A 27106-nucleotide genomic window follows, 5' to 3' on the forward strand; every position below is an offset into this window, starting at 1 on the left:
CTCACCTGTATCCATGGTGTGCTCAAGAGCCTGAAGTTTTCATTAAATTTATCCATCAAGTTAAGAAAAGTCTGATCTTTATAATCAAAGCGTTTCTGGAAAATAATGGAGCAGATCACATTGCAGGGAGCACAGCCCAGGATGAAGGTGGGATTCCAGGGAGCACCTGGATAATGGGAAATGGTAAATAAAATAACTGTTAATGCATGTATGTAAGAGACTCTTTAATAACATATTGGTGTATTTTATGAATTAATGAATTCCTACAGAAGCCTGGGAAGATGGCTCAGAGGTTAAGGGCACCGAACATTCTTCCAGAGGACATAGGTCCAAATACCATCAAACACATGGCAGCTTACGTCTGTAACTCCAAGATCTGACCCAGATATACATGCAGGCAGAACACCAATGCACATAAAATAAATAGATTAAAAATAAAACATGCTTAGCCAGGTGGTGGTGGTACACCCCTTTAAACCCAACAGTTGTGAGGCAGCCGCAGGCAGATGTCTGTGAGTTCAAGATCAGCATGCTCTACAGAGCCAGTTCTACGAAAGCCAGGGACAGTTACATAGAGAAACCCTTTCTCAAAAAAAAAAAAAAAAAAAAAACAATAAATAAATAATAAAATAAGTTTCTAGAAATTCTCTGATAGGTAGAACTATGGCATACTAAAAACTAGCCCACATTGGAGCTGGAGAGATGGCTCAGTGGTTAAGAGCATTGACTGCTCTTCCAGAGGTCATGAGTTCAAATTCCAGCAACCACATGGTGGCTCACAACCATCTATAATGAGATCTGATGCCCTCTTTTGGTGTGTATGAAGACAGCTATAGTGTTCTTATATATAATAAATTTAAAAAAAAAAAAAAAAAAAAAACAGCACACTGCTTTTCTCAGACCTGATTTAATAACTCCTCCTCATTGGGATGTAAAGTGAATAAACAAATGAACTAGTGGAAAAAAAAAAAAAACTCCTTCTAACCTCGTTTCTGGATGGTTACCCAAATATTATGTTGGTGTCTCTATCTTTGTTTGCACATTAGGCCCAAGTGACCTCTGTGGCAAGCAAAAGAAGAATGACGTGAAAGAGATGCTTTTTAAAACAGGTATTAATTTGTTTGTTTCTCTGTTGTTTGTTTTTATTGATTATTTTATTTATTTACATTTCAAATGTTGTCCCCCTTCCCAGTTTCCCCTCCAAAAACCCTCCATGCCATCATCCCTCCCCTTTGCCTCTATGAAGGTGCTCCTCCACCCACCCACCCACCCACCCACTCACCGCTCTAGCATCCCCCTGTGCCGGGGCATGAAGCCTCCACAGCACCAATGCTCCACTCCTACTGATGCCAGATAAAGCAATCCTCGGCTACATATGTATCTGGAGCCATGGATCCCTCCATGTGTCCTCTTCATTGGTGATCTAGACCCTGGGAGCTCTGGGGTGCTAGGCATGGTGGTGCCAGCCTGTAATCCCAGCACTCAGGAGATACAACAGGAGAGCTGGGAGTTCTCCACCACCACCATTCTGAAAGTTCTAGGCCACTAAGAACGGCACAACAAGACTCTTGTCTCAAAACGGGGTGGGGGTTGGGGGGGGAATGAAACAATTTTAAAGACCTAACAGTTACAAACACAGAATCACATCCCCCTAGAAAGCTTATATATAATTAAATATTAATATAGGTAGGAAGAAAATAACAACCTGAAAATCTTTAACATAGATGAATAGTTGAAGGAATTGCAAATAGAACCAGCAGAAAGGAAGACCAAAGAGAGAAAGATTATAGGAGATGCAGGTATTATGTGGGATTAGCATTTAAAAAAAGGCAAAAAATTTATTTATGGGGGGCTGGAGAGATGACTCACAAGTTGAAAACACTGGCTGCTCTTGCAGAAGACCTGAGTTCAATTCCCAGCAACCACAGGGCACTTTACAACCATTCATAACTGTAGTTCCATCAGACCCAATTACTTATTCTAGTGTGCAGACATGCATGCAGACAAAACACCAAATTACATAAAAAATAAACCTTTAATAACAGTAACATTATTTTTTAATTAATGAAAATGAATACATCGTGGCCAGATGGTGCAGGCAGGGAATCCTAACTACTTAGGAAGCTGACATAGGAGGGTCTTAATTTCTCATCCTGCCCAGGCTACAGTGAGTTATGCCGGGGCCTAGCAAACACAGAAGTGGATGCTCACAGTCAGCTATTGGATGGATCACAGGGCTCCCAATGGAGGAGCTAGAGAAAGTACCCAAGGAGCTAAAGGGATCTGCAACCCTATAGGTGGAACAACATTATGAACTAACCAGTACCCCAGAGCTCTTGACTCTAGCTGCATATGTATCAAAAGATGGCCTAGTCGGCCATCACTGGAAAGAGAGGCCCATTGGACACACAAACTTTATATGCCCCAGTACAGGGGAATGCTGGGGCCAAAAAATGGGAATGGGTGGGTAGGGAAGTGGGGGGAGGGTATGGGGGACTTTTGGGATAGCATTGGAAATGTAATTGAGGAAAATACGTAATAAAAAAAATATTAAAAATATAAAAAAAAAGACAATCCTGAACGTTATAGAGACTTTCTCTCAAAACAAAATGTGAAATCAAAGATTTTTATGTAGCGGGACATGGTGTCGCACGCCTTTAATCCCAGCACTTGGGAGGCAGAGGCAGGCGGATTTCTGAGTTCGAGGCCAGCCTGGTCTACAGAGTTCCAGGAAAACCAGGACTACACAGAGAAACCCTGTCTCGAAAGAAAAAAAAAAAAAAAAGATTTTTATGTAACTCACTAGTTGAGTACTTTCTTAGCAGATTCAAGACCCTACATTAAATTTCCAGTGCCACTTTTAAAAAGTAAAACTGAACACAATTGGGGGCTAGTGAGATGGCTCAGTGGGTAAGAGCACCCGACTGCTCTTCTGAAGGTCCAGAGTTCAAATCCCAGCAACCACATGGTAGCTCACAACCATCCGTAACGAGATCTGATGCCCTCTTCTGGAGTGTCTGAAGACAGCTACAGTGTACTTACATATAATAAATAAATAAATCTTTAAAAAAAAATAACTGAACACAATTATTAGAAGATAGCATCATTTGCCTAAGTTAATTTTTTTTAATGTCATTTCTAATTTAATTCATGTACAGGTCAAACATAAGGATCAATTCATAAGTAATATCCTTTACTTCTTTTTTTAAATTTTTTTATTAGGTATTTTCTTCATTTACATTTCCTCTTATTTCAGAGTTCAAACACAGAACAGAGAAATTTCCTGTTCAGAAAATGTTCACTATCACCAATCAGAGCTCACATTTACTTGTCAAAACCCGCCCTCTAGTGGATACCTGTGCTATTGCATGACAAACCATCAACAGACTACTACAATTTTTTTGGTTGTGACTTACTCATTTTATGTGTGTTAAGTGTTTTGCCTGCATGCATGTATGGGCATTGTGTGCATGCCTGGTTCCATCAGAGGTAAGCACGAGCAATCAGATACCCTAGAGCTGGAGCGTTGTAAACCTGAAGGTGTATGTTCTAGGATCTGAACCCAGGTAGGTCTTCTGCAAGAGCAGCCAATGTGATAAACTCATATACACTCTCTCCAACCTCTATAATGTTATTAAATTGAGCATCAAGTTAGCCTATTACATTACATTACATCACATTACATCACATTACATTACATTACAGACAAGCAAATTAAGTCAGAGGGAATTGTTTGCTGGGCAATTTTCAGCAAAATTGTTCTAATGAAACATGAATAAATTTTAATATGAAAAGTCTACAAATGTACATCAGCAATAGTGAAGGATGATAAGTCAAAATGTGCATCCTACTCACAATAATGAAGAAATGTCCACAGGTGCGGTAACTGACGTCTAGACCCACTCTCAAATATTATTGTCTTTAAAAAGAATGAAATCCTGTCCTTTATACTAAATAGTCATATTTGGGACATATTATGTAAAGTGAAACAAGCCAGACACAGAAAACCAATGTTCCATGTTCTCATTCATAGTGGAGACAAAAAAAAAAAAAACAAGATTATCTTACAAAATGCAAAGTGGATTGGTGTTCATGAAAGGTTAAAAGGGATGCTTTGTGGAAGAATAGAGAGGCTGGAGAATAACAAACGAACAGAGTTACATAGGAAGAACAAACTCTAGTTCTCCATAGCACAGCACAGGAGCTGCTCTTTGCATCAGTTCCTTACATGTTTTATAAAGAACTAGAAGACGGTAATTCTGATTCTCCCAAAAAGAACTGAGAGAGATCTAAGGAGACAAAATGCTAGTGACTATGTCATCACTGCAAATATATGAATGTGCCGTAAACAGGTACAATTATTGTTTGTTAGCTTTAAAAGTGTATTTGTGCACCAGTGATGAAGAATTCAACAGAAGGAGCCCATTTGGTAGTCAACCATACCCAAGCCTGGCCCCTTTTCTGTTATAACACACCATGACACTGAGTGTCAGAATTATTTTTAATTTTGGCATAGGAGAGGGAGAACAATCATTGGTATTCTTAATTTCAAATTCGGAAAAAGGGAGTTTGCAGTGAAACTCTGATTCTCAATCTCCCTTCCCCGTTCATTTTGAAGAGGCGAGTAAGTATTAAGGTCATTTGGAATCCGAGCTGAAAATCACATTTATTGTGACAATTACATCTCAGATGGGCAGAGCCAAGAGGGAAAAGTGGGTAAAAAGTTGCCATCAATATTCTAACTCGAAATCTAACTGTTTCAAAATCCAGCTAGAATTTTGTTTCATTCAGATAATGTGAGGTTTGCAGATCAAGATGCCCTTCAACAGACTCTCCTAGAAAGGACAAAGTCAGTTTCCATGGGATAGGAAGCAGATGGCCTAGGGAAAGCAGAGAGAGACCAGGCCTTTGTTGGAGTTTGTAGGCAAATGGATTAATGAGACAGGAAAGGCAGACAGGAAAGTTTAGGATTGCAAAAAATGCAGAAACCTCTGGGCCACGGTTGTGAGGGGTTCTTAAGGGTCCCACACCCTGGCCCTAAAAGGATTTAGAGCAAGAATAAGAACTTGATGTCTGGGAATTTACTATAGGAAGTGGTTGAGGGCCATAGATAGGATGGATTGTATGCCAAAAGCATGCTTTGGGGAAAGTATTTGCTACTGTTAGCTATATTCACTAGCCTTGGGTGGGGCAGCCCAAGATGTCAGAGCCCCATAAAATACAGAAAATAAAACACACAATTAATACAATAATATAGATAGAGGATAACATAAGAAGAACTGAAATAGAGCCAACTTACAAAAAGGGGAAGTTGGGGTTAAGCATTAATAATATTTTAATAAATAAAAAATAAAATAAATAAAATTTAAAAATTAAAATAATAATATTTAAGATTTAGTCCAACAAATCCATTTAAAACTTCTCTTTTGTGATGTAGACATCTCTTAAAGCATGCAAACAACAAATTACACTATGGGTAGCATGAAATAACTCCAGCTGACGTCAAAAACCTGAGCAGCAAATCACAAGCACTCAGGGGCATTCACGATGCCTAGGAACTAGAAAGTATGTATGAATGCCATTGCTGTGAACCCTGCAGACACGGGCCTTTAAAGAACCCCAGAGATGACGGTCAGGGAGGCTCTACAGCCAGAGATGACGGTCAGGGAGGCTCCACAGCCAGAGATGACGGTCAGGGAGGCTCTACAGCCAGAGATGACGGTCAGGGAGGCTCCACAGCCAGAGATGACGGTCAGGGAGGCTCCACAGCCAGAGATGACGGTCAGGGAGGCTCCACAGCCAGAGATGACGGTCAGGGAGGCTCCACAGCCAGAGATGAGGGTCAGGGAGGCTCCACAGCCAGAGATGAAGGTCAGGGAGGCTCCACAGCCAGAGATGACGGTCAGGGAGGCTCCACAGCCAGAGATGACGGTCAGGGAGGCTCCACAGCCAGAGATGACGGTCAGGGAGGCTCCACAGCCAGAGATGACGGTCAGGGAGGCTCCACAGCCAGAGATGACGGTCAGGGAGGCTCCACAGCCAGAGATGACGGTCAGGGAGGCTCCACAGCCAGAGATGACGGTCAGGGAGGCTCTACAGCCAGAGTTACTAAGTAAAAGCATGCATAGCTTCATGTCCCATGGAGTAACAGGTCACTTCCATAATGTCGTCTCACAAATATTTCCTAGTGAAATGTTCTAGAATAGCTAGCCCACAGTCATGTCAGGGAGGAAACATTGCCAAATTCGGTACGTGATATTCAATCTTTCTATCTGTCTGGCATTGTTGGAAAGTATCGTTTGGCACAAACTAGACTTTAATGAAGTTTTATCCCCACCCCAGATGCAAACATGAAAGACACAGGGTTACAAAGGCTTCCTTGGCTCCCTGTACCAAGCATTTTTCACGCTTAGCATTGCCGAGCATCACCCTCAATGGAGGCTATCCCAGAAGTGTTGCCATGTAGATCATTACAGAAGCAAGCTGGTCAGTGACTCTAAGCAACACCTACCTTTGCTATCCGTCAGTTCCTCCACAAGACACCGAGCCTCCTCTTGAACACGATCCTCAGTACTCCTCTTGCCCGTCCCAAAATTCCTCAGAGTCATAATGGAGAAACGCCGGATCTCTTTCCATTTCATCCCATTGCTAAAAAATGATTCCTACCAGAACAGGAAACAGAATCTAGTCCGAAGGCAGGCAAGGAACTCACACACAGTGCCTGCCATCTGGATGGCCCATTGCTGCCTGAAGAGTCTCAGGTGCATGAACTCACGCATGCGCACATTTGTACTCTCGCTTACCAAGGCCTTTGTTAACTTTTTCAACTACTGGAAAACTGCCTCTCCCAGAAAATTCCTCTCCTAGATCAACAAGAGCTTCCTTCACCACTTCATACCCATGCAACACCACGGAGGACTTCATGCCAAAGTACAGAGTAAATACGGGGCCGTAGACTTTTGAGAACTGGAAAATTGAAAAGAAAAAAAAAATTCAAATAACAGCAAAAAAAAAAAATCAATATGTAGCCTTAATTTTTCATGATCCACTGATGTCATCATAGTGTTCATGATTTTTTTTATTCTTATAAAACACCTTCAAATGTTGCTGGATTTCATACATTAAACATGTGCTGTTTTTAATAGGTGCCACAGGCAGAATGATGCTATCTAATGATGGGAGAGACCGTCACAAGTCACCAACACCTTGACCACATTTATTAATTTAACGGCTAAAGAGACTGAAGCCCAGGGAATTTCAAATTCAACTCAATATTACAGGGCTAGTAAATAAAAGACCCAAATTTGAGCCCTGCTTAGCTGATTTGTGCTACCTGGGCAGTGAAACGTGCAGCTGCTTTGAACATACTTCAAAATCACCTGCTGAGCCCTTTCTGTGGCTAATAATTAGAAATTTGCTTTTTTTTTTTTTAATTCCCTTGGGAATGGGAAGATGGCTCAGTTGGCAAAATGCTTGCTGTGCAGTCATGAGGACTGGAATTGGGAGCCCAGCAAACACATAAAACGGTAGGTGTTCTCCAGTCAATCAAGGATCCCAGCCATGGGAAGGCTCAGACAGGAGGATCCTGGGACTTGATGGTCAGCCAGAAGAGCCAATCACTGAGCTCTAGGTTCAGTGACTAACCCAACCTTGTCTCAAAAAAAAAAAAAAGACAATCAACTTTAACCTCTGGCCTCTTCGCTCACACTTGCAACACCTACATCTACACACACACACACACACACACACACACACGCACACACACGCACCCACACACGCACGCACACACACACGCGCGCGCTCTGAGGAATAATTTGTATGCACTAAGAATTCCACTATTTTTAATGGGTTTATTTGATTTTCTGGAGTCCACCTTGAGTTCTTTATATATATTGGATATTAGTCCCCTATCTGATTTACGATAGGTAAAGATCCTTTCCCAATATGTTGGTGGTCTTTTTGTCTTATTGACGGTGTCTTTTGCCTTGCAGAAGCTTTGCAACTTTATGAGGTCCCATTTATCAATTCTCAATCTTACAGCACAAGCCATTGCTGTTCTATTCAGGAATTTTCCCCCTGTACTCATATCTTCGAGGCTTTTCCCTAACTTTCTCCTCTATAAGTTTCAGTATCTGGTTTTATGTGGAGTTCCTTGATCCACTTAGATTTGACCATAGTATAAGGAGATAGGAATGGATCAATTCGCATTCTTCAACATGATAACCGCCAGTTGTGCCAGCACCATTTGTTGAAAATGCTGTCTTTTTTCCACTGGATGGTTTTAGCTCCCTTATCAAAGATCAAGTGACCATAGGTGTGTGGGTTCATCTCTGGGTCTTCAATTCTGTTCCATTGGTCTACTTGTCTGTCGCTATACCAGTACCATGGGGCTCAGAGATGAACAAAGAATTCTCACCTGAGGAATACCAAATGGCAGAGAAGCACCTGAAAAAATGTTCAACATCCTTAATCATCAGAGAAATGCAAATCAAAACAACCCTGAGATTCCACCTCACACCAGTCAGAATGGCTAAGATCAAAATTCAGGTGACAGCAGATACTGGCGAGGATGTGGGAAAAGAGGAACACTCTTCCATTGTTGGTGGGATTGCAAGCTTGTACAACCACTCTGGAAATCAGTCTGGCGGTTCCTTAGAAAATTGGACATAGCACTACCAGAGGATCCCACAATACCTCTTCTGGGCATATATCCAGAAGATGTTCCAACCGGTAAGAAGGACACATGCTCCACTATGTTCATAGCAGCCTTATTTGTAATAGCCAGGAGCTGGAAAGAACCCAGATGTCCCTCAACAGAGGAATGGATACAGAAAATGTGGTACATTTACACAATGGAGTACTACTCAGCTATTAAAAAGAATGAATTTATGAAATTCCTAGGCAAATGGATGGACCTAGAGGGCATCATCCTGAGTGAGGTAACCCAATCACAAAGGAACTCACACAATATGTACTCACTGATAAGTGGATATTAGCCCAGAAACTTAGGATACCCGAGATATAAGATACAATTTGCTAAACACATGAAACTCAAGAAGAACGAAGACCAAAGTGTGGACACTTTGCCCCTTCTTACAATTGGGAACAAAACACCCATGGAAGGAGTTACAGAGACAAAGTTTGGAGCTGTGACGAAAGGATGGACCATCTAGAGACTGCCGCACCTGGGGATCCATCCCATAATCAGCCACCAAACGCTGACACCATTGCATACACTAGCAAGCATTTGCTGAAAGGACCCTGATATAGCTGTCTCTTGTGAGTCTATGCCGGGGTCTAGCAAACACATAAGTGGATGCTCACAGTCAGCTATTGGATGGATCACAGGGCCCCCAATGGAGGAGCTAGAGAAAGTACCCAAGGAGCTAAAGGGATCTGCAGCCCTTTATGTGGAACAACAATATGAACTAACCAGTACCCCCAGAGCTCTTGACTCTAGCTGCATGTGTATCAAAAGATGGCCTAGTTGGCCATCAATAAAAAGAAAGGCCCATTGGACTTGCAAAATTTATATGCCCCAGTAAAGGGGAACGCCAGGGCCAAAAAGTGGGAGTGGGTGGGTAAGGGTGTGGGGGGAGGGTATGGGGGACTTTTGGAATAGCATTGTGTACTGGCTTGTTTTGTGTGTCAACTTGACACAGCTGGAGTTATCACAGAGAAAGGAGCTTCAGTTGAGGAAATGCCTCCATGAGATCCAACTGTAAGGCATTTTCTCAATTAGTGATCAAGGGGGAAAGGCCCCTTGTGGGTGGGACCATCTCTGGGATGGTAGTCTTGGTTCTATAAGAGAGCAGGCTGAGCAAGCCAGGGGAAGCAAGCCAGTAAAAGAACATCCCTTCGTGGCCTCTGCTCAGCTCCTGCTTCCTGACCTGCTTGAGTTCCAGTCCTGACTTCCTTTGGTGATGAACAGCAACATGGAAGTGTAAGCCAAATAAACCCTTTCCTCCCCACCTTGCTTCTTGGTCATGATGTTTGTGCAGGAATAGAAACCCTGACTAAGACAAATTGGTACCAGCAGAGTGGGGTATTCCTGTGACAACCTGACCATGTTTTGGGGAGGACTGTGGAAGGACTTTGGAACTTTGGGCTTGAAAATCCATTCATTGTTAAGAGCTCTGTCAGATGTTGTGCAGGAGCTTGGAAGATAATATTGAGAACAGTGCAGAAGATGGAGGTCTGGCTTGTGAAATTTCAGAGGGAAAATTAAAGACTCTTTTCAGGGCCATTGCTGTTTTGATTGTGAAGATTTTGTAGTTCTGGTTAGCTGGGGCTGAAGAATCAGCTGTGATTAACAAGATACCAGAACTACTAAAGCAAAAACTTTGCATTACTGGGACTATTGATGCTGGTTAGCTGGAGCTAAGAAATTAGCGGTGATTAAGAAGAGACCAGCATCATTGAGGTGACATCTTCTGGGAAGTGTTTTCTGAAAGCACAAAGAGGCTGTGTTCCAGAGATAGCCAAGGTTGCACTCCTGCTGCAGCAGGACTTGGTAATATCTAAGGGTCACCCAGGTGGTACTAGTTTTGAAGGCATGAAGAGGTCATGCAGAGCAGCTGAGGCTCGGCACTGTGAGAGGTCATGGAAGGCCATTGGTGAAGGTGCAGCCTCAGTTGCAATTAAAGGCCCAGGACTGAAGGGGTCATGCAGTGTTTTGGAGATGCCAGTACCATGGGATGACCACCAAGAGCAGCAGCAGCAGTGGAGTACAGGCATCTGGAGCCTAGAGGACGACACGTGTGCTACAAAGGGCATGGCTGGAGAGGTGACCCAAGCCCTTGGAGGAGCCCAGAAGATCGTGAGTTGGATCCCAGACATTGGACGGTTGGAGATTGATTTTTGCTTTTGATTGTGACTGTGCCCTGATATTTTCCCTCTTGAAGAAAGAAACTGTTTTAGTGGAGCCCACAGTTAAGAGACTTTTAATTGTAAAAAGACTTTGAATTTTAAAAGAGATTGAAATTTTAAGAATATGTAAAGACTGTGGGACTTTTAAAGTTATTTAGACCTTGGGGATGAATAAGAATGTAAGAATGTAGTGATGTGTTTGTGTATCAAGTTGACAAGGGGTCCATTGTACTGGCTGGTTTTGTGTGTCAACTTGACACAGCTGGAGTTATCACAGAGAAAGGAGCTTCAGTTGAGGAAATGCCTCCATGAGATCCAGCTGTAAGGCATTTTCTCAATTAGTGATCAAGGAGGAAAGACCCCTTGTGGGTGGGACCGTCTCTGGGATGGTAGTCTTGGTTCTATAAGAGAGCAGGCTGAGCAAGCCAGGAGAAGCAAGCCAGTAAAGAACATCCCTCCGTGGCCTCTGCTCAGCTCCTGCTTCCTGACCTGCTTGAGTTCCAGTCCTGACTTCCTTTGGTGATGAACAGCAGCATGGAAGTGTAAGCCAAATAAACCCTTTCCTCCCCAACTTGCTTCTTGGTCATGATGTTTGTGCAGGAATAGAAACCCTGACTAAGACACATTGGAAATGTAAATGAGGAAAATACCTAATAAAAATATTTTTAAAAAAAGGATTCCACTATTTCTAACTATGGCACTCTCTATATAAGAAGCTGTGGGAATATTTGCTTTACAAGGAAACAGTGCAAAGATTAATTTTCTTTTGTAACAGTGGAGAAGCTTTTTATAAACACTTTTCCTACAGATTGGCCGGTGTTCTTCACATCTATCTGAAGGATGTTTCCAATAATTGGAAGAGGAATGGGGCCAGGAGGGAGCTTCCCTCTCCCAGAGCTCTGTCTCCATCGTGAGAGGAGCAGCAGACAGGAAAGAGAGCGCACCTGGACCAGGATTGGATCCATGGCAGCTTTCTCTTCTCAGGGAGACTCCCGTGAGCTTGCAGCCCGGGGCTTTTATAATGCTAGCTGCCAACTCAACAAGTGCTTCTGAGACCTCAGTGACCAATCACCTAGATGTGCTTTAATCTATCTTCTTTGTGGACTTTGGCCTGTTGAAATACACAAAAGGAAGCAGTTCTTCACTCTTACTCTCTACAGCTCCACCCTGAAATCCTGTTGTAACTAGTCTGGGGTGGGACCCAATGTGAGCTTGTTAGCATTCCTCCTTGGCTCCGCCCAGCTCTTATGTAGCATCATCCAGATAGGAGCCTCTCTGGTCTTTTTCTTCCTGAGTCCTCTCTCATCCTCTCTCCCCCTCTTCCCTCCCCTCTCCATGTATTCCCAGCCTGCCTCCTCCTCTTCTCTCATTTCTCTCCTCTCTCTCTGTCTCTGTCTCTCTGTCTCTGTCTCTCTCTGTCTCTGTACCTCTGTGTCTCCTCTCTTTCTCCGCCTCAACTCCCTTCTCAACACCCCCACCTTCCTATGGCCCCAAATAAACTCTTTTATACTTGACCCACGTATGGCTGGTACCATGGGGGAGGGGGAAGAAGGGGAACGCGGGTGGGTGTGCCTCAGCATGGACACCAGGTACTGTTTGTTTTTTTGTTTTGTTTTGTTTTTTTCCAAATACCCCAGATAGTTCCAACATACTATCTAAATTGAGGGTTAACCAAGCAAATCATTTGATCCAAAGATTGTTGAAACGTCTGCATTCTTAGACGGATGATCACTGGGAATTTATGGCATTGAAGGTAAATCATATACTTGAATATAAAATAATGTTTACTCAGTAAAGCTTCCCAGTCATTAGGAAACTTCCTTTAGTGTGCTATAGTAACATTAGGATTGATTAATCACCAGTTAGGCCATGTAATTAGCTTAGATAATAAACACACCTTTTGTCATTGAACATCCTACAAAGCCCAGTTACTTCTCACCCCTCAGAGAGTGCAGGATAACAGAATGGCCATAGTGCCACTCACAGACATCACTCAGGATATATACACTACACTGATTTTTTGTTTGTTTTGTTTGTTTTCATGTTCATCGATGTTTTGCCTCCATGTATGTCTGTGTGAGAGGGTCAGAAGCTCTGGAACTAGAGTTACAAACAGGTGTGAGCTGAAAATTGAATCCAGATCATCTGGAAGAGCAGCCAGTGCTCTTAACTGCTAACTCATCTCTACAGCATTTTTTACTGCTTAAATTTTTACTTTTATTGCCTATATTTAAAGTGTGCAACATGATACTCTGATATACATAATTAAGTGATTACTACCGTCACACACAGTGACATAATCCACCACCATATGGCAGTTGCTTTCAAGTCTGTGCTTCTTGGGATTCTGGGAGCGGGGACCTAAATCTGACCTTTCTCCAATTTACAACAAGCTTTATTATTATTAATATCATACCTAGCAGTTAAACTCCGTGGAATAGGGATACAACTCAGTGATAGTTTGTCACGTGTACACAAGGTCACACACACATACATACATTTTGTAGCAAGTTTTCATATACAGTAAAATACTATTAACATTAACTACTGCCCTTATATGAAATCACTGTACATCTTACCTAACTGCAAATTGAAGCATATGACCTAACTCTTCCTATTTCCTTCTCCCCTCCCCTGAAGACAGTAGCTTCTACTCCTTTTGTTTGCTAGATGTTAGCTTCAGCATATAAGGTACTTTTTTGTCTCTGCCTGGCTCCTTTCACTCAACATGTCTTTCAGATTCATCCATATTGTGACAAATAAGGCTGAATGCCACATTGTATACAGATACACTACAATATCTTTATCAATTCATCTGTTAATGAACATGAATTTGTCTTTTTAAGATTTTTCAGAGTGTGTGTGTGTGTTGGTATGTTAACATGAATGTAGGTGCCTGTAGAGCCTAAATGGTCAGTCTTGTTCATCTTTTTTAAATGCTTGCAATTTCTTTTACTTCTATTATGGTATTGGTTATTTCATTTTCATCTAAAAGCATTGTATATCCAGCCGTGTTCTTTAATTCGGGGGGGGGGGGGTGCGGTTCAAGACAGGGTTTCTCTGTGTAGTCCTGGTTGTCCTGGAACTCACTCTGTAGACCAGGCTGGCCTCGAACTCAGAAATTCACCTGCCTCTGCCTCTCTCTCTCTCTCTCTCTCTCTCTCTCTCTCTCTCTCTCTCTCTCTCTCTCAAAATCTCTCGGAAGGAGAAGGAAAGCTGACTGAGTTTCAGTCATACTAAAAAGCTGCCTTCAGCCAGGTGTGGTGGCTCACGCCTTTAATCCCAGCACTTGGGAGGCAGAGGCAGTCAGATTTCTGAGTTCGAGGCCAGCCTGGTCTACAGAGTGAGTTCCAGGACAGCCAGGGCTACACAGAGAAACCCTGTCTCGGAAAAAAAAGAAAGAAGAGAGAGAAAGAAAGAAAGAGGGAAAAAAAGCTGCCTTCAGCCTAAGGCCCATAATACAAACAACATGTAATACAAACCAAAGGTCACATGATACAAACAACAGACCAGGCTGTGCCAATCCTGAGTCTGGTCTAGGGCCACAGATTTTCTGGAAAGAGCAGCTGTCGGATTTCAAGAGAACTATGGTAGAGCCTTCACATCACACAGATGAGAGCTGGTGATGAGCTAGAGACTGTACTGCATTTCAGCTTCCTCTCCTGCCCGTGGAGATGACATCAGGAACGGGTTAGCAGTGGCCCTAGGAGCTGACTCATAGGAATCAGGAAAACAAAAGCTGAAGCTACACGGCCCTGTCCCCAATGACTCGCTCTGTGGTAAGCTCTATACTAGCAATCAGGACGCTTGATACTGATGAAAACAGCTAATCCAAATGCATGTTCTCACTGAACATTGATCTAATATGAATTACTCGTTCACAAGGAGATAGTTCATAGTCTGTACTGAAGAACCAATTAAATCAACCAGATCCAAGAGATTACCTAAGAACAGGAACTACAGAGAGCCAGAGCTCTAAGACCATAGTTCCTCACCTAGCACAGAACACAAAATTCACTAACCACCAAATATAATACAAATGGAATAGTCTGAAATAGATTATCCTAAACGTCATGGTAGTCAGATAAGTGCGTTGTATAATTAGAATTGTCCCCTGGTTTAAATGGCTTTCCTTGTGATAGAAACAGAAGCAGCAATGCTGGCCTTGTGACAAAAGCAGAAAGCACTTTTTCCAAAAAGTAAAATACCTTCTTACTTGATTTCAAACATCAGTATTACTGTGACACAAAACATGGCAAAGACATTATAGAGAAATAAAACTTTATGCCAATATATACGTTTATATGTTCACATAAACTCTTAAAAGTGTGTCCATTAATCAATCAATATATGACAAAGACAATATACCATAAGGTGATGCTTGCCAGTGGAAATACCCCTGGCTGTCCTGGAACTCACTCTGTAGACCAGGCTGGCCTCGAACTCAGAAATCCACCTGTTTCTGCCTCCCGTGTGCTGGGATTAAAGGCCTGCATCAGTACTGCCCAGCAATTTAACTTTATTTAAATCCAAACTTTTAAAAATGATTTTATTTTTAAGTATTTTTTTCATACAATATACGTTGATCATGTTCCTTCTCCTCACCCCTTAACTCCTTTCAGATCCCTTCTACCTTCATACCCACAAAAAAGGCAAACAAAAAGAAAAAAAAAAATTCAAAATAAGGTTGGAGAAATGGCTCAGAAGTTAAGATCACTGGTCGCTCTTCCAGAGTTCCTGAGCTTAATGCCCAGCAACATATATGGTGGCTCAAAACCATCTATAATTGCCAGGTGTGAGGAAACAAAAGGGTGTGAGAGATGACCCAAGTCCTGCCAGAGCTCCGGGGCTCTGGGCCAGCGGATGCTGGAGACTGACATGGGACCCCATGGAACCGCTACAGGATGGACTGGACATCAGGTCGTGTTAGGCCACTGGACCCTGCTGTGGTGGGTGGGGAAGGAGCAGTCTCTGCTCTGACTCTTGGGCATCACAAACTGCTGGGTACCATGGGAGAGGCGACTCTAGGATCTCTGGGCCTCAGGAAGGCCAAAGATGACAGGTTCTGTCTTAGACACACCAGGTAACTGTGGGGATGGAGTCCAGACAGCCTACATGATTGATAGCCACAGAATTATGGAGCTGGGTCAAGTCAGGAACCTGTCTGGGAGCATGGCAAACGTCCTTTGCAGATTAATCTGTTGGGTCTCTGGGGTTTGAACCTAGCTCAAACAGAAAACCCAACAGAGTTGCCATTGCCAAGAGGCACTTGCTGACAGGAATCTGGTGTGGCTTTTCCTTGGGAGGTTTGGCCAGCAACTGATCAATACAGATGTGGATGCTTGGAGCCAAACATCAGACTGAGTTCAGGGACCCTAGTAGGGGAGCTGTCAGAAGGGCTGGAGGAGCTGGGAGTGGGAGGGGGCAGGTGGTTGTCACCTTTTAAAGGAATCTGTGGGGGTAATAATGGAATATAATTAATATTCCACTATATAAGTTGCTTTCAACAATATAGAAAACATGAGTAAAGAGAAGGAATAAAATAAAGTATAAGAATATTCTTAGATTTGTCCATAACTAATTCCCTATTTGCGTGGCTGAATAAAATGGACATGAAGTTTCTGAGCATCAGTAGCATCATGGCAGGGTTATTAGAAATTTGCCAATAATGATACTCTTTTAGAAGCACTTCTTAATTATGTGTGTGCATTTACACATCATGAATGTGTATTCCTAAGGGCCAGAGATGTCAGGTGCCATGGAACTGGCATACAGGCAGGCATGAGCCACCTGATATGAGTACTGGGAATCAAATTCAGGTCCTTTGCAAGGGCAGTCAGCCATCTCTAAAGCCCCTCAATATATTTCATGTTTTACTGCAGGCTCCAGCAGCTACACTGTTACATTGTTGAAGGCAATAATGAACTTATTAGTAAAATACATAAATATGTGACTAAGAGATGATGTCATCTCTAATTCAGGAGTGAAGTTACCTACAGAGGTAAATACATAAACATGTCTTCTGTATAACTAAGTTAAAAGAAAATATGGTTAGTGATTCAAGATAGGAAGTTGTAATAAAATGTGGTCAAGAAGAGATAAGAGTGGATGTTCTTCACTGAAGTGGATGAAAGGGTTTATATGAATCAAGAGAACCCTGGGAAAAGCAATGATAAACACTAATTTTTAGAATGACATTAGTTTTTTTCTTAGTCCATTTGGGCTCTTACAATAGAAAAAAATTATGGATAGCTTTTAAGGGCCAGAAATTCATTTATGCAGCATTGGAGACGTGTCAGGCAATTGACAATATACTTACATCTTGGTTTATAAACAATTTTTATTGTATCCTCACATGGTAAAAGAGGCAAATATGTCCCACCGATACTGCATTTCGGCAATCTACTTACACCTTGGTTTATAAACTCTCACTGCATTTCCAAAATGTCATCACTGAGATTAGGTTTCAACATGCATTGGGGAAGACATAGTCATTCAACAGCAAATCGCTTTTTAGGCATAGAATTTTAGGTATGTATGTATTCTTAAGAGTACAAGAAGCCAACCATTATCATGTGCTTAAGTGCACAGCAGGCTCAGAAACTGAACAGAATCCCTAACATCCGATGAAGAAATAAAGCAACAAATGCCAATTAACGCCCACTGCCCTGTAAACCGGAGCATAGTCCATGTGTGTGTCATGGAGATTTCAATATCTGGGATGAAGTCATCTTTTTTTCTTTTCTTTCTATGGGGAATAACAAAAGGACTATCCAAACAAGGTCATTTCTGACTAAGGAAGGGATGAAGTCATCTCTAATTAAGGACTGAAGTTACCGCTAATGGTATGTTTTAGGCTCGGATGATGTCATCTGAGATGATGTAATCTCCAGGAGCAAGCAAGATGAGATCATCTAGGATATCCTAAGTGCGCGCTCACTATAGCCTCTACCATTGAGGCTGAAGTAGTTCTTTTTATAGGGCTAGAAATTAAATGACTGTAAAGCAACAAAAGTATGGTAATAAGACTAACCATAGCCGTGGTGTGTACATACCCTTGCAAATTCTGTGTGTGTTTGTATACAAGTTTGATAAAACAAACAAACAAAAATTTTCTTCAGAGCAAACAACAGAAAGAAAACCACTGGAGAAAATTCAGCTGAAGAAATGTGGTTCAGAATGCTTGTAACTCTTGCAAAATATCAGTTCTGTTCCTACAACTGTATCTGGTGGCTTTAAACTAGTAGTGTAATTATACAGAGAATATAATAGACAACTATAAATTTTTAACATATAAGCTTCTCAAAAAGAAAATTAACAAATTAAGCAATTATGGATATTTATTAAAGAATAAAACAATTTGTAAAGCAATAATCAAAAAAGTATATTTTTTCAAGTATAAATGAAGACATTCACAAAACTGATCATGTATTGAGTCAAAAAGAAAGTGAATCATCTAAAAGTTAAACACCATGCATGTGTGGTGGAGCAAGCCTGCAATGCCTGCACTTGGTGGGTGGAGGCAGGAGGGTCAGTAGTTCAGGGTCATTCTTGGCAAATGTGAAGCCAGCCCAGGAGACCCTGTCACGGAAGCAATAAACAAGCAAGCAATACAATGCAGTGAGCATCACACTAATAATGTTTTCTCACATAACACAATGTAGGTAAATGGTAACAATAACTTTTAAAAGTAATATACCTGCAAGATAAATATCTAAGAAATCCTTGGTTTAACAGGAAAATTTAGGAAACAGATAAATAACTGTGAAAATATAACCAACAAAGTTTATGGAATGTCTAAAGGAACAGAGAAAATAACATCTTTAAATATGTAAATAATCAACATTGAAAACTCAGTTATTTATATTATCTAACATAGTTTAAAGAAAATAATAAAATGAATACATGAAACAATGGAATATGATCATAGAAATAACAAAACTTGAAGCTGATTCTGATGTAGATTATACAGGCAAAACTACAGCAAGACTAACCAAATGAAAAACCAAGAAGATGGGCTGGAGAGATGGCTCAGGTTCCGAGCACTGACTGCTCTTCCAGAGGTCCTGAGTTAAATTCCAGCAACCACGTGGTGGCTCACAGCCATCTGTAATGAAATCTGATGCCCTCTTCTGGTGTCTAAAGACAACTACAGTGTCAGAAAGAAAAGAAAACCTTTAAGCATACAGTCTCTTCAGAAGAGTCCAGCTGACATGTTAAAGGACAGTATCCTAAGAGATAGATATATATAATATCCCCCCTCTGAGATGAAAGAAAATTTTATTTTGCACCTGTATTGCATATAATTTAATCCTTACACCAATGCCTAGACTTATGGTTGCTACAGTTTGCAGGAAACTATAGCTACTAGGTCATTCATTTCCCAAAGATCACATTAAAATATCCCAGAACTGACTACAGAGCCCATGTTAACAATCACAAAATTATATTAGTTCCTGCGATACACTTTTCTGACATGCAAATCTTCTATTGACCCCAGAGAGTAACTATTAAACTAAAGAAGCTGAGTATGGTATGTACCATGATCCTAGCTAAGTAGACAAAGACAAGGAGATATTAACAAAGGACAACCTGGGCAACCTAAAACACTCTCTCAAAAAGAGTTAAAGAAGTTCTTTTGGATTTAATGAAGTATTGCTAACTGAAGCCAGTTTGACTTGTGAGAGAGGTTAGACTGACAGAAGGTGTGCAGCCTGATTTACAACCAAACCCTGAACCCTTTTGAAGAACAATAAAACATATTTTACAAAAAAAAAAAGAAGAAGAAGAAGAAGAAGAAGTCTAAGGACAGTCAAGTACTTGTCTAGCAGGTACAAAGCTCTGGGTTCCTTAACACTAAATATGGATGCCTCCCAAGAGCTGTTACCTCAGAAAGGAAAGGATGACTCTGTTCAAGATTAGCCTGGTGGTAGTGGTGCACGCATTTACTGTCAGCACTTGGAAGGCAGAAGCAAATAGATCTCGAAAAGTTCTAACCCAGCCTGATCTACAAAATGAGTTCAAGGACTACAAAGAGAAACCTGTCTTGATGCCGCCGCCCCCCAACCGCCCCCACCCCCACCCCCGGCTGCGTCATAAAGTAGAACAATTTCCCACAGCACAATCAGTAAGTAGATAAATGTTTCAGGGGCTAAAAAGACAGCTCAGCAGTGCTCTTCCAAAGGACTTGTGTTTGTCTCTCAGCACCAGTGTCAGGAAGCTAATAACCTACTATAACTCTAGCTCCAGGGGAATCAAACAATACATGCACACACAAAAGTATTTTTTAAAGGAAATAAATAAATAAATGGGTTGTTGAATATCTCCCCTCTCCTAGGTAGGGTAAACTCGGGATTTCTTCTTCACTGTCATATAATCTCCTGGGCAGGGCCTTGATTGTTCTCTTTGTGGCTGGTATGCTCCTTAATTTGTATCCGGAGTTTCTTATGCATATCGCTCTGGTTGTATCTGCATCCCTTCTATAAATTCTCCATTCAACTTCCATTCTTCCTTAGTACAATATATCACTCCTAAATTCTGTTTTTTCATCAATATCTTACATTTTCTTTGCGCCTTCCTGCTAAAATCTTTGACATCCTTACAAAAGAACAAAGTCAGTTCAGACAATATTGTTGAATCCTAGTATTAAATAAGGCTTACTATTTTAAATAAATTACTAGTTTCCTGAAAAAATAATGTGACCAGATCATATTATAATAAACATTTATTTGGTAAGTCAAATTATTGACCCAAAAATCAAAAACTTTACTTCAGCAACAGAAAGTACAGTTTCAATCAATCTCCCCCTATCAAATGCCTACTCCATAACTGAAGTCCAAATCCCATGAATTACATTACTAAAGAGGGTGGGGGAGACACTAAACTTCCACAGGAAGACTGATAAACTTGGCAATGGTTAAGTACATAATAACAAACTCAAAAGTACTACCCAGTCCCAAAAACTAACTGAAAAATTTAAATTTATAGGAATTTTATACTAAGTAAAATCCACAAAATTTTCATCAAGTATGCAATAATACTAGTTACATTATAAAAACTGATATATTATAAAAGTAAAGTGAACAATATGGATTTCAAAGCCAACAGGCAAATTACCAGAATGGATGTAAACCAAAGTTTTTAAAAGCCATTTAGTTCTACATTAAAATAAACATTCAGCACTGGAATCTTCAGAATTTTCTAGTATTTTGAATATTCCTGTCTTCTCTTTAATTGGTCTTGAAGCCTTCATTTGATCTAAGAGAGAAATATCAAAACACATACATTTTTAAATGCATATTAAATCCAAAGTATATTGTAAAATATTTCTAATATAATGTTGAGATGTCACAAGTCCTCTCTCTAAAATTTTATATAAAGACACAGAGAATTGTGGAATATTCTTTCCCTTACCCACAGAGCTCACTTTAATACTGCCTTATGTCAGCTCCAATCAATAGAGAGGAAAGAATATGAAGCCTTATTTTGCTGATCCAAATCTATGTGTACAAAGGTATAAAACAAAAAACCTAATCTAATTCTTTTCTCAGAGATGCTTTTTGAAGAGACAATCCTGCAGAATTTGAGCGCTGGTGGCTGGAGAGATGATCAGTGGTTATAAGCATTAGTTGCTCGTGCAGAGCTCTAGCACGCACATTTGACAAGCATCCAGTTCCAGGATGTGACAAATGTTTCTGGCCTCTGCAGGAACCAGGCACGCACCTGCTACAGACACACACACATACAGGCAAAATACTCAGACATACATAATAAAAAGCAACTTTTTTAAAGTAGACACCACAAAAAACTAAATTTCAACTTAGAACCAGTGCAAACTTGTTTATGTGCCATGTATCTCACAAAATTCTTTACCACTAATTTAACAAAATTTGATTTTTCAAAGTGAGCTCTGTAATTCATATGTATACTATCCATACACACACACCAAGTGTATGTGCCTCTGTGTGCTCACACCTGAGAATAAGTAAAGATCAGGAGGATGTTAGGTGCCTTCTTCATCACTCTTCCCTCCTTCCCCGACCTCTCACAGTGAAGGTGACTAGCATATGTGCAATCATGACCAGCATTTCATGAGTTCTGGGTATATAAATCACTTCCCCAGCCTTCTGAGCTGCCTTATTCCTGCTGGGCATGGTGTCATTTAACTGTTTTCCCATCTTTTGAGAGATATTTTAATTCTTTTTCTGCTTTGTTTTTCAAGACAGAGTTTCTTTGTATAGCCCATGCTATTCCAGAATTAGCTCTATAGACCAGGCTGGCCTTGAAATCAAAGAAAACTCCCTGCCTCTGACTCCCTTAATGCTGGGGAAAGGGGCTGTGCTCCACCACCACCACCAGAGTCGCCACCATCTGGTTCCGCCATTTCAGTTCTTGTTTCTGTCTATTATTTCATGGTAATTAGAACTTCCTTCTGCACTGTTAAAGTGACAGCTACTATGCTTGGTTAGTCCTGAGTTCAGAAATAACTTCCCAGCTGGGTGTTTAAGACCTGCCTTCTGGGTAGTGGGAAGAGCTTAGTAATGCCTTCAACTGAATTCCCCACATTCTCTAAAACACAAGTAAGCAACCAAACTCAAACTAGGTAACAAACCTAAAATAAAGAAACCAGATAAATTCTAGCACAGATAAAGATGAGAAGACACTGTTCATGGCTCAGATATGGAACTTTAAGACAATGGGTTATAGGGCATTTTGCAAGGACAAATCACTGAGGTCCTCCAGGAAGCCACTAACACAGAAAAACAAAAGATGAGTAGTAATTTAAGTTAAATAATGAACTCAATTTGGATACTGTTTTAAAACTGCAGTAAAAAAGTGAGACAACTGCAAAAACATGAATGAATGAAATAATAGATGAAATTACATTCTTAGTGCCAATATTCTAAAATCTAACACTGACCCCAATTGCTCAGTTTAACACCATGGAGAAGTGCTCAGTTAGAATGTCTCAACTGACGCCTTTTTCCTGTAAACACTGAGATTCCCACTATATGTACACATATGTACACACTGGCTGATCCTCCACTATTATAACAAATACACAACGGGGACTGGGGGGGGGGGGGGGATGGACGGACAAAAAATTCTCCTTACCACCCCCTCCCTCATTGGTCTCCTTCCTGATATTTTTTTTCCATTTTAAAAGATGTATTCATTTTTAAAATTATGTACATGTATGTGTCTGTGCATGCCATAGATTCCCCCTGGAACTGGAGTTAAGGAGGATTGTGAGTCAAATCGAACCCGCATTCTCAGCAAGAGCAGAACTCCTAACCTCTGAGCCACCTCAGCAGTCTCTCAACTAGGTTTTAAGTCTTCAACAAAAGACAAACAGTAAAAAAATAATGTTCACTAAATGGTGGGGACAATTATGCCTGAATAAACTATACCAAAGCTTCATTACACTACATTCTGAATAGGTTTCAGTTTTCTTTACAAAAACAAGGGCAAATACTCACCAATGAGATCACTTCGATCCAACAATAATTCTAGATCTTCGTCACTAATGACCTTCTCTCTGGATCCTTTTACTTCCCTATTTAAAAAAAAAAATCCAAGTATATGAAAATTTACAAAGAACTCTATATTACATTATAAGTTAAGTAATTTTGCAGACAGACAAGATAGCTTAAAGGCTAATAGGACTGGTTGCTCTTATAAATGACCTGAGTTCCATTCGCACACCTCACCATCTAACTCAGCTCATAACTAGCAATATTTAACTCCAGCTCTGGGAAACCTAATACCCCATCTGGCTTCTCAAAGTGTAAGCCATGCATATGATACAGAAATATAAGCAGCTAAAACATCGATATACATAAAATAAAAAATTAGAAAGTTTAAAAAATAAAAAGGTCCCTGCCGCCAAGCCTGATAACCTGAGCTCAATCCCCAGGACCTACCTACATGGTACAAAAAAGAACCTGGGGGTTATACATTTATGACAATCAATGAACTGTATATTTAAGATTTATGTATTTTTGTTTGGTTGCGATCCCTAGGAGGCCTGACTTTTGTTTAAGGAAAGAAAGTAGTAGATAGGGGAAAGGGACATGGGGGGGGGGGGGGGGGGATGGAGAAACTTCAGTCAGGATACAATTATGAGAGACTTAAACTAACTCCTACAAGTTGTCATCTGATCTCCATACAGGTACAGTAGCAGAAGCATTCACACACTCACTCTCTTAAATTATTAAATGTTACATACAATGTTTTAATTTTACCTTTCATAATCTCTAGACTTTAATAACTCCATTAATTCCTTTGCATCTAAGAAATTCTTAGACTGACTTAGCCCAGACTGACCACCTTTGAAATGATCTGGAAAAGAAAAGAACAAAAGAAATCAAATTTATTATAGAATTTCTTTGAAAACTACAATATATTACAATCTGAAAGAAAACTTAACATTTACTGATTTGTATGTACGGATCCATTGTAACATTTCATTGGCCTTTAACTTATAAATGAAAACTATTGGATCTTGCTCGAAGTATAAAATTATATGGTCATTTGGCACAAATTTGGTATTTACTGACAGATAAACACAAAGCCCCTCTTAAAAGGGGGGCTTTTTTATAAACAATGGCTCAAACAATTAGTTTATTCATAATAAACACAATCTGGTAACATTTCAAATGTCCATCAACAGAAATGTTAATGAAATGTTGAGTAAAGCAAAACTCTTCTAATATAAACAGATGAATCTCAAAATACATTAAAATTAGGAAAAAAAAAAAAAACCTAGCTTAATAGTTAAAGAAAAAAAATAATTTTTGACAAAAACTAACAGTGTCTGTCAGAGAAATATGAGAAATAACTAGAAGGGCTTCATAAAAATTTCCTGGGGTTATACATTTATGACAACCAATAAACTGTATACTTAAGATTTATGTATTTTTGTTTGGTTGCGATCCCTAGGAGGCCTGACTTTTGTTTAAGGAAAGAAAGTAGTAGATAGGGGAAAGGGACAGATATGGGGCGGGGAGGGGGGGGTGCGGGGGGGGAGTGGAGAAACTTCAGTCAGGATACAATTATGAGAGAATTAAAATTAAAAACTTAAAAGAGATGCATATGTCTGTAAGTCTGGATTTTTACATTCCTCAATATTTTGTTAAATTAGTATCTTCAAATACTGGGAACAACTTGAGAATACATACTCATGGATAAAATTTATATAAAGTAAAACTATAGTCAATATTTAAGCAAATAATTATAATTTTGTCAAATTATAATTTTATCAAATTTCTTATTTATCACTGGTAAAAAAAAATTATGAAAGATAAGGTCATTTTACTCTCAAATTTTCAACTACAATTTAAATTTTCCACCAAGTCAAAATAATTCTGTCTCACATTTTTCTCTCAAAATGAGGTATGAGGGCCAAAGAAAGGCGAAAGATCTGAATTCAGTGCCTCGATCTAATTCACAAAATAATGATGACTATAAAATTAAAAAATAAAAATAAGCCAGACATCATAAAGAAGTATATGCAGGCTAAAGAGGATTATAAAACTCAGGAAGTGATCTTACCCTTTGGGTCTGCTTCTCCACCCTGGCCAGATCAGTGGGTTGCATACCCTCCTACACATATGCCTCCCAGGAGGTGCGAAGTAACCGGGGACACAAGTGAGACCAAATTATTCCAAAATAAAAGCAAATTTAAACAATATCTACCAATCCAGCCCTACAGAGGATTTTAGAAGGAAAACTCCAACACAAGGAGAGTACCTACACAAAACAAGAAATCAATCATCTCACAACAAAACCAAAAGGAAAGAATCACACACACACCTACAACAAACATAATGGGAACTAACAATCATCTGTCTTTAATCTCTATCATTAACATACTTGTTAATTCCCCAATAAAAAGACATAAGCTGAGCTGGTGAGATGGCTCAGTGGGTAAGAGCACCCGACTGCTCTTCTGAAGGTCCAAAGTTCAAATCCCAGCAACCACATGGTGGCTCACAACCATCCGTATTGAGATCTGACTCCCTCTTCTGGAGTGTCTGAAGACAGCTACAGTGTACTTACATGTAATAAATAAATAAATCTTTAAAAAAAAAGACATAAGCTAAACAGACTGGATATGCAAGCAGTATCCAGCATTTTGCTGCATACAAGAAACACACCTCAATGACAAAGACAGACACTACCTCAGAAGTAAAAGGCTAGAAAAAAGTTTTCCAAGCAATTTGTCCCAAGAAACAAGCAGGAGTTGCCATCCTAATATCCAATAAAATAGACTTTCAACCAAAAGCTATCAAATGAGATGGGAAGGACACTTCATATTCCAAGGAAAAATCCACCAAGAAAAAGTCTCAGTTCTGAACATCTATGCCCCAAATGCATGGGTACCAACATTCATAAAAGAAACTTTACTAAAGCTCAAAACACACATTGAACCTCACACAATAGTAGTAGGAGACTTACTCTCACTAATAGACAATCATGGTAAAAGAAAATAAAACAGAGACATAGTGAAGATAATAGAAGAGATATCTATAGAACATTTCACCCTAAAACAAGAGAATATACCTTCTTCTTGGCATCTAATGGAACCGTCTCCAAAATTGACCATAAAATCAATCAGACACAAAACAAGACTCAATGGCTATAAGATTTAAATAATCCCATGCATTCTATCACATCACCACAGAATAAGGCTGGACTTCAATAACAACAAAAACAACAAAAAGCCCACATACTCAGGAAACTGAACAACTCAATGATAACTTGGTCTGGGAAGAAATAAAGAAAGATATCAAAAACTTTATAGAATTCAGTGAAAATGAAGACACAACATAACCAAACTTAGAGGACACTAAGATGTCCCTCAACAGGAGAATCCATACAGAAAATGTGGTTCATTTATACAATGGAATACTATTCAGCTATTAAAAACAAGTACATCATGAGTTTTGCAGGCAAATGGATGGAACTAGAAAATATCATCCTGAGACAGGTAACCCAGACCCAAAAGGACATGCATGGTATATACTCACTGATAAGTGGATATTAGACAAAAAGTACTGAATACCTAGGATACACCCTACAGACCATAAGAAGTATAACAAGCAGAAAGGCCCAAATGAGGATGTTTCAATTCTACTTAGAAAGGGGTAGAAAATAATCATGGGAGCTAGAGGGAGGGAGGGACCTGGGTGGAAGAGGAAGGGGAAAAGGGGAACAAGATCAGATATGGAGGAAA

At 40.1% G+C, this 27106-nt stretch overlaps 2 protein-coding genes across 2 annotated transcripts in view; both read right to left on the minus strand.

Moving 5' to 3' along the window:
- LOC147000137 (cytochrome P450 2C11-like) overlaps window positions 1–11834 on the minus strand; it is a 29839-nt gene extending 18005 nt beyond the window's left edge. The window contains 4 exon segments of the mRNA XM_085833792.1: window positions 6–166; window positions 6512–6648; window positions 6776–6966; window positions 11667–11834. Of these exon segments, the coding sequence (XP_085689918.1) occupies window positions 6–166; window positions 6512–6648; window positions 6776–6966; window positions 11667–11834 (657 nt within the window).
- Window positions 11835–20590: 8756 nt separating this feature from the next.
- The window catches only part of Hells (helicase, lymphoid specific), a 37037-nt gene continuing 30521 nt past the window's right edge, over window positions 20591–27106 (minus strand). Inside the window, exons 20-22 of the mRNA XM_021151190.2 lie at window positions 24114–24210; window positions 23349–23425; window positions 20591–21126 (exon numbers count right to left, since the gene is read on the minus strand). Coding sequence (XP_021006849.1) covers window positions 21032–21126; window positions 23349–23425; window positions 24114–24210 — 269 coding nt within the window. The 3' untranslated portion in view covers window positions 20591–21031. The remainder of the gene's footprint in view (window positions 21127–23348; window positions 23426–24113; window positions 24211–27106) is intronic.

This window comes from Mus caroli, unplaced genomic scaffold, assembly GCF_978045245.1.
Source record: "Mus caroli unplaced genomic scaffold, Mus_caroli_1 scaffold_20, whole genome shotgun sequence".
In the NCBI taxonomy this organism is placed as follows: Eukaryota; Metazoa; Chordata; class Mammalia; order Rodentia; family Muridae; genus Mus; species Mus caroli.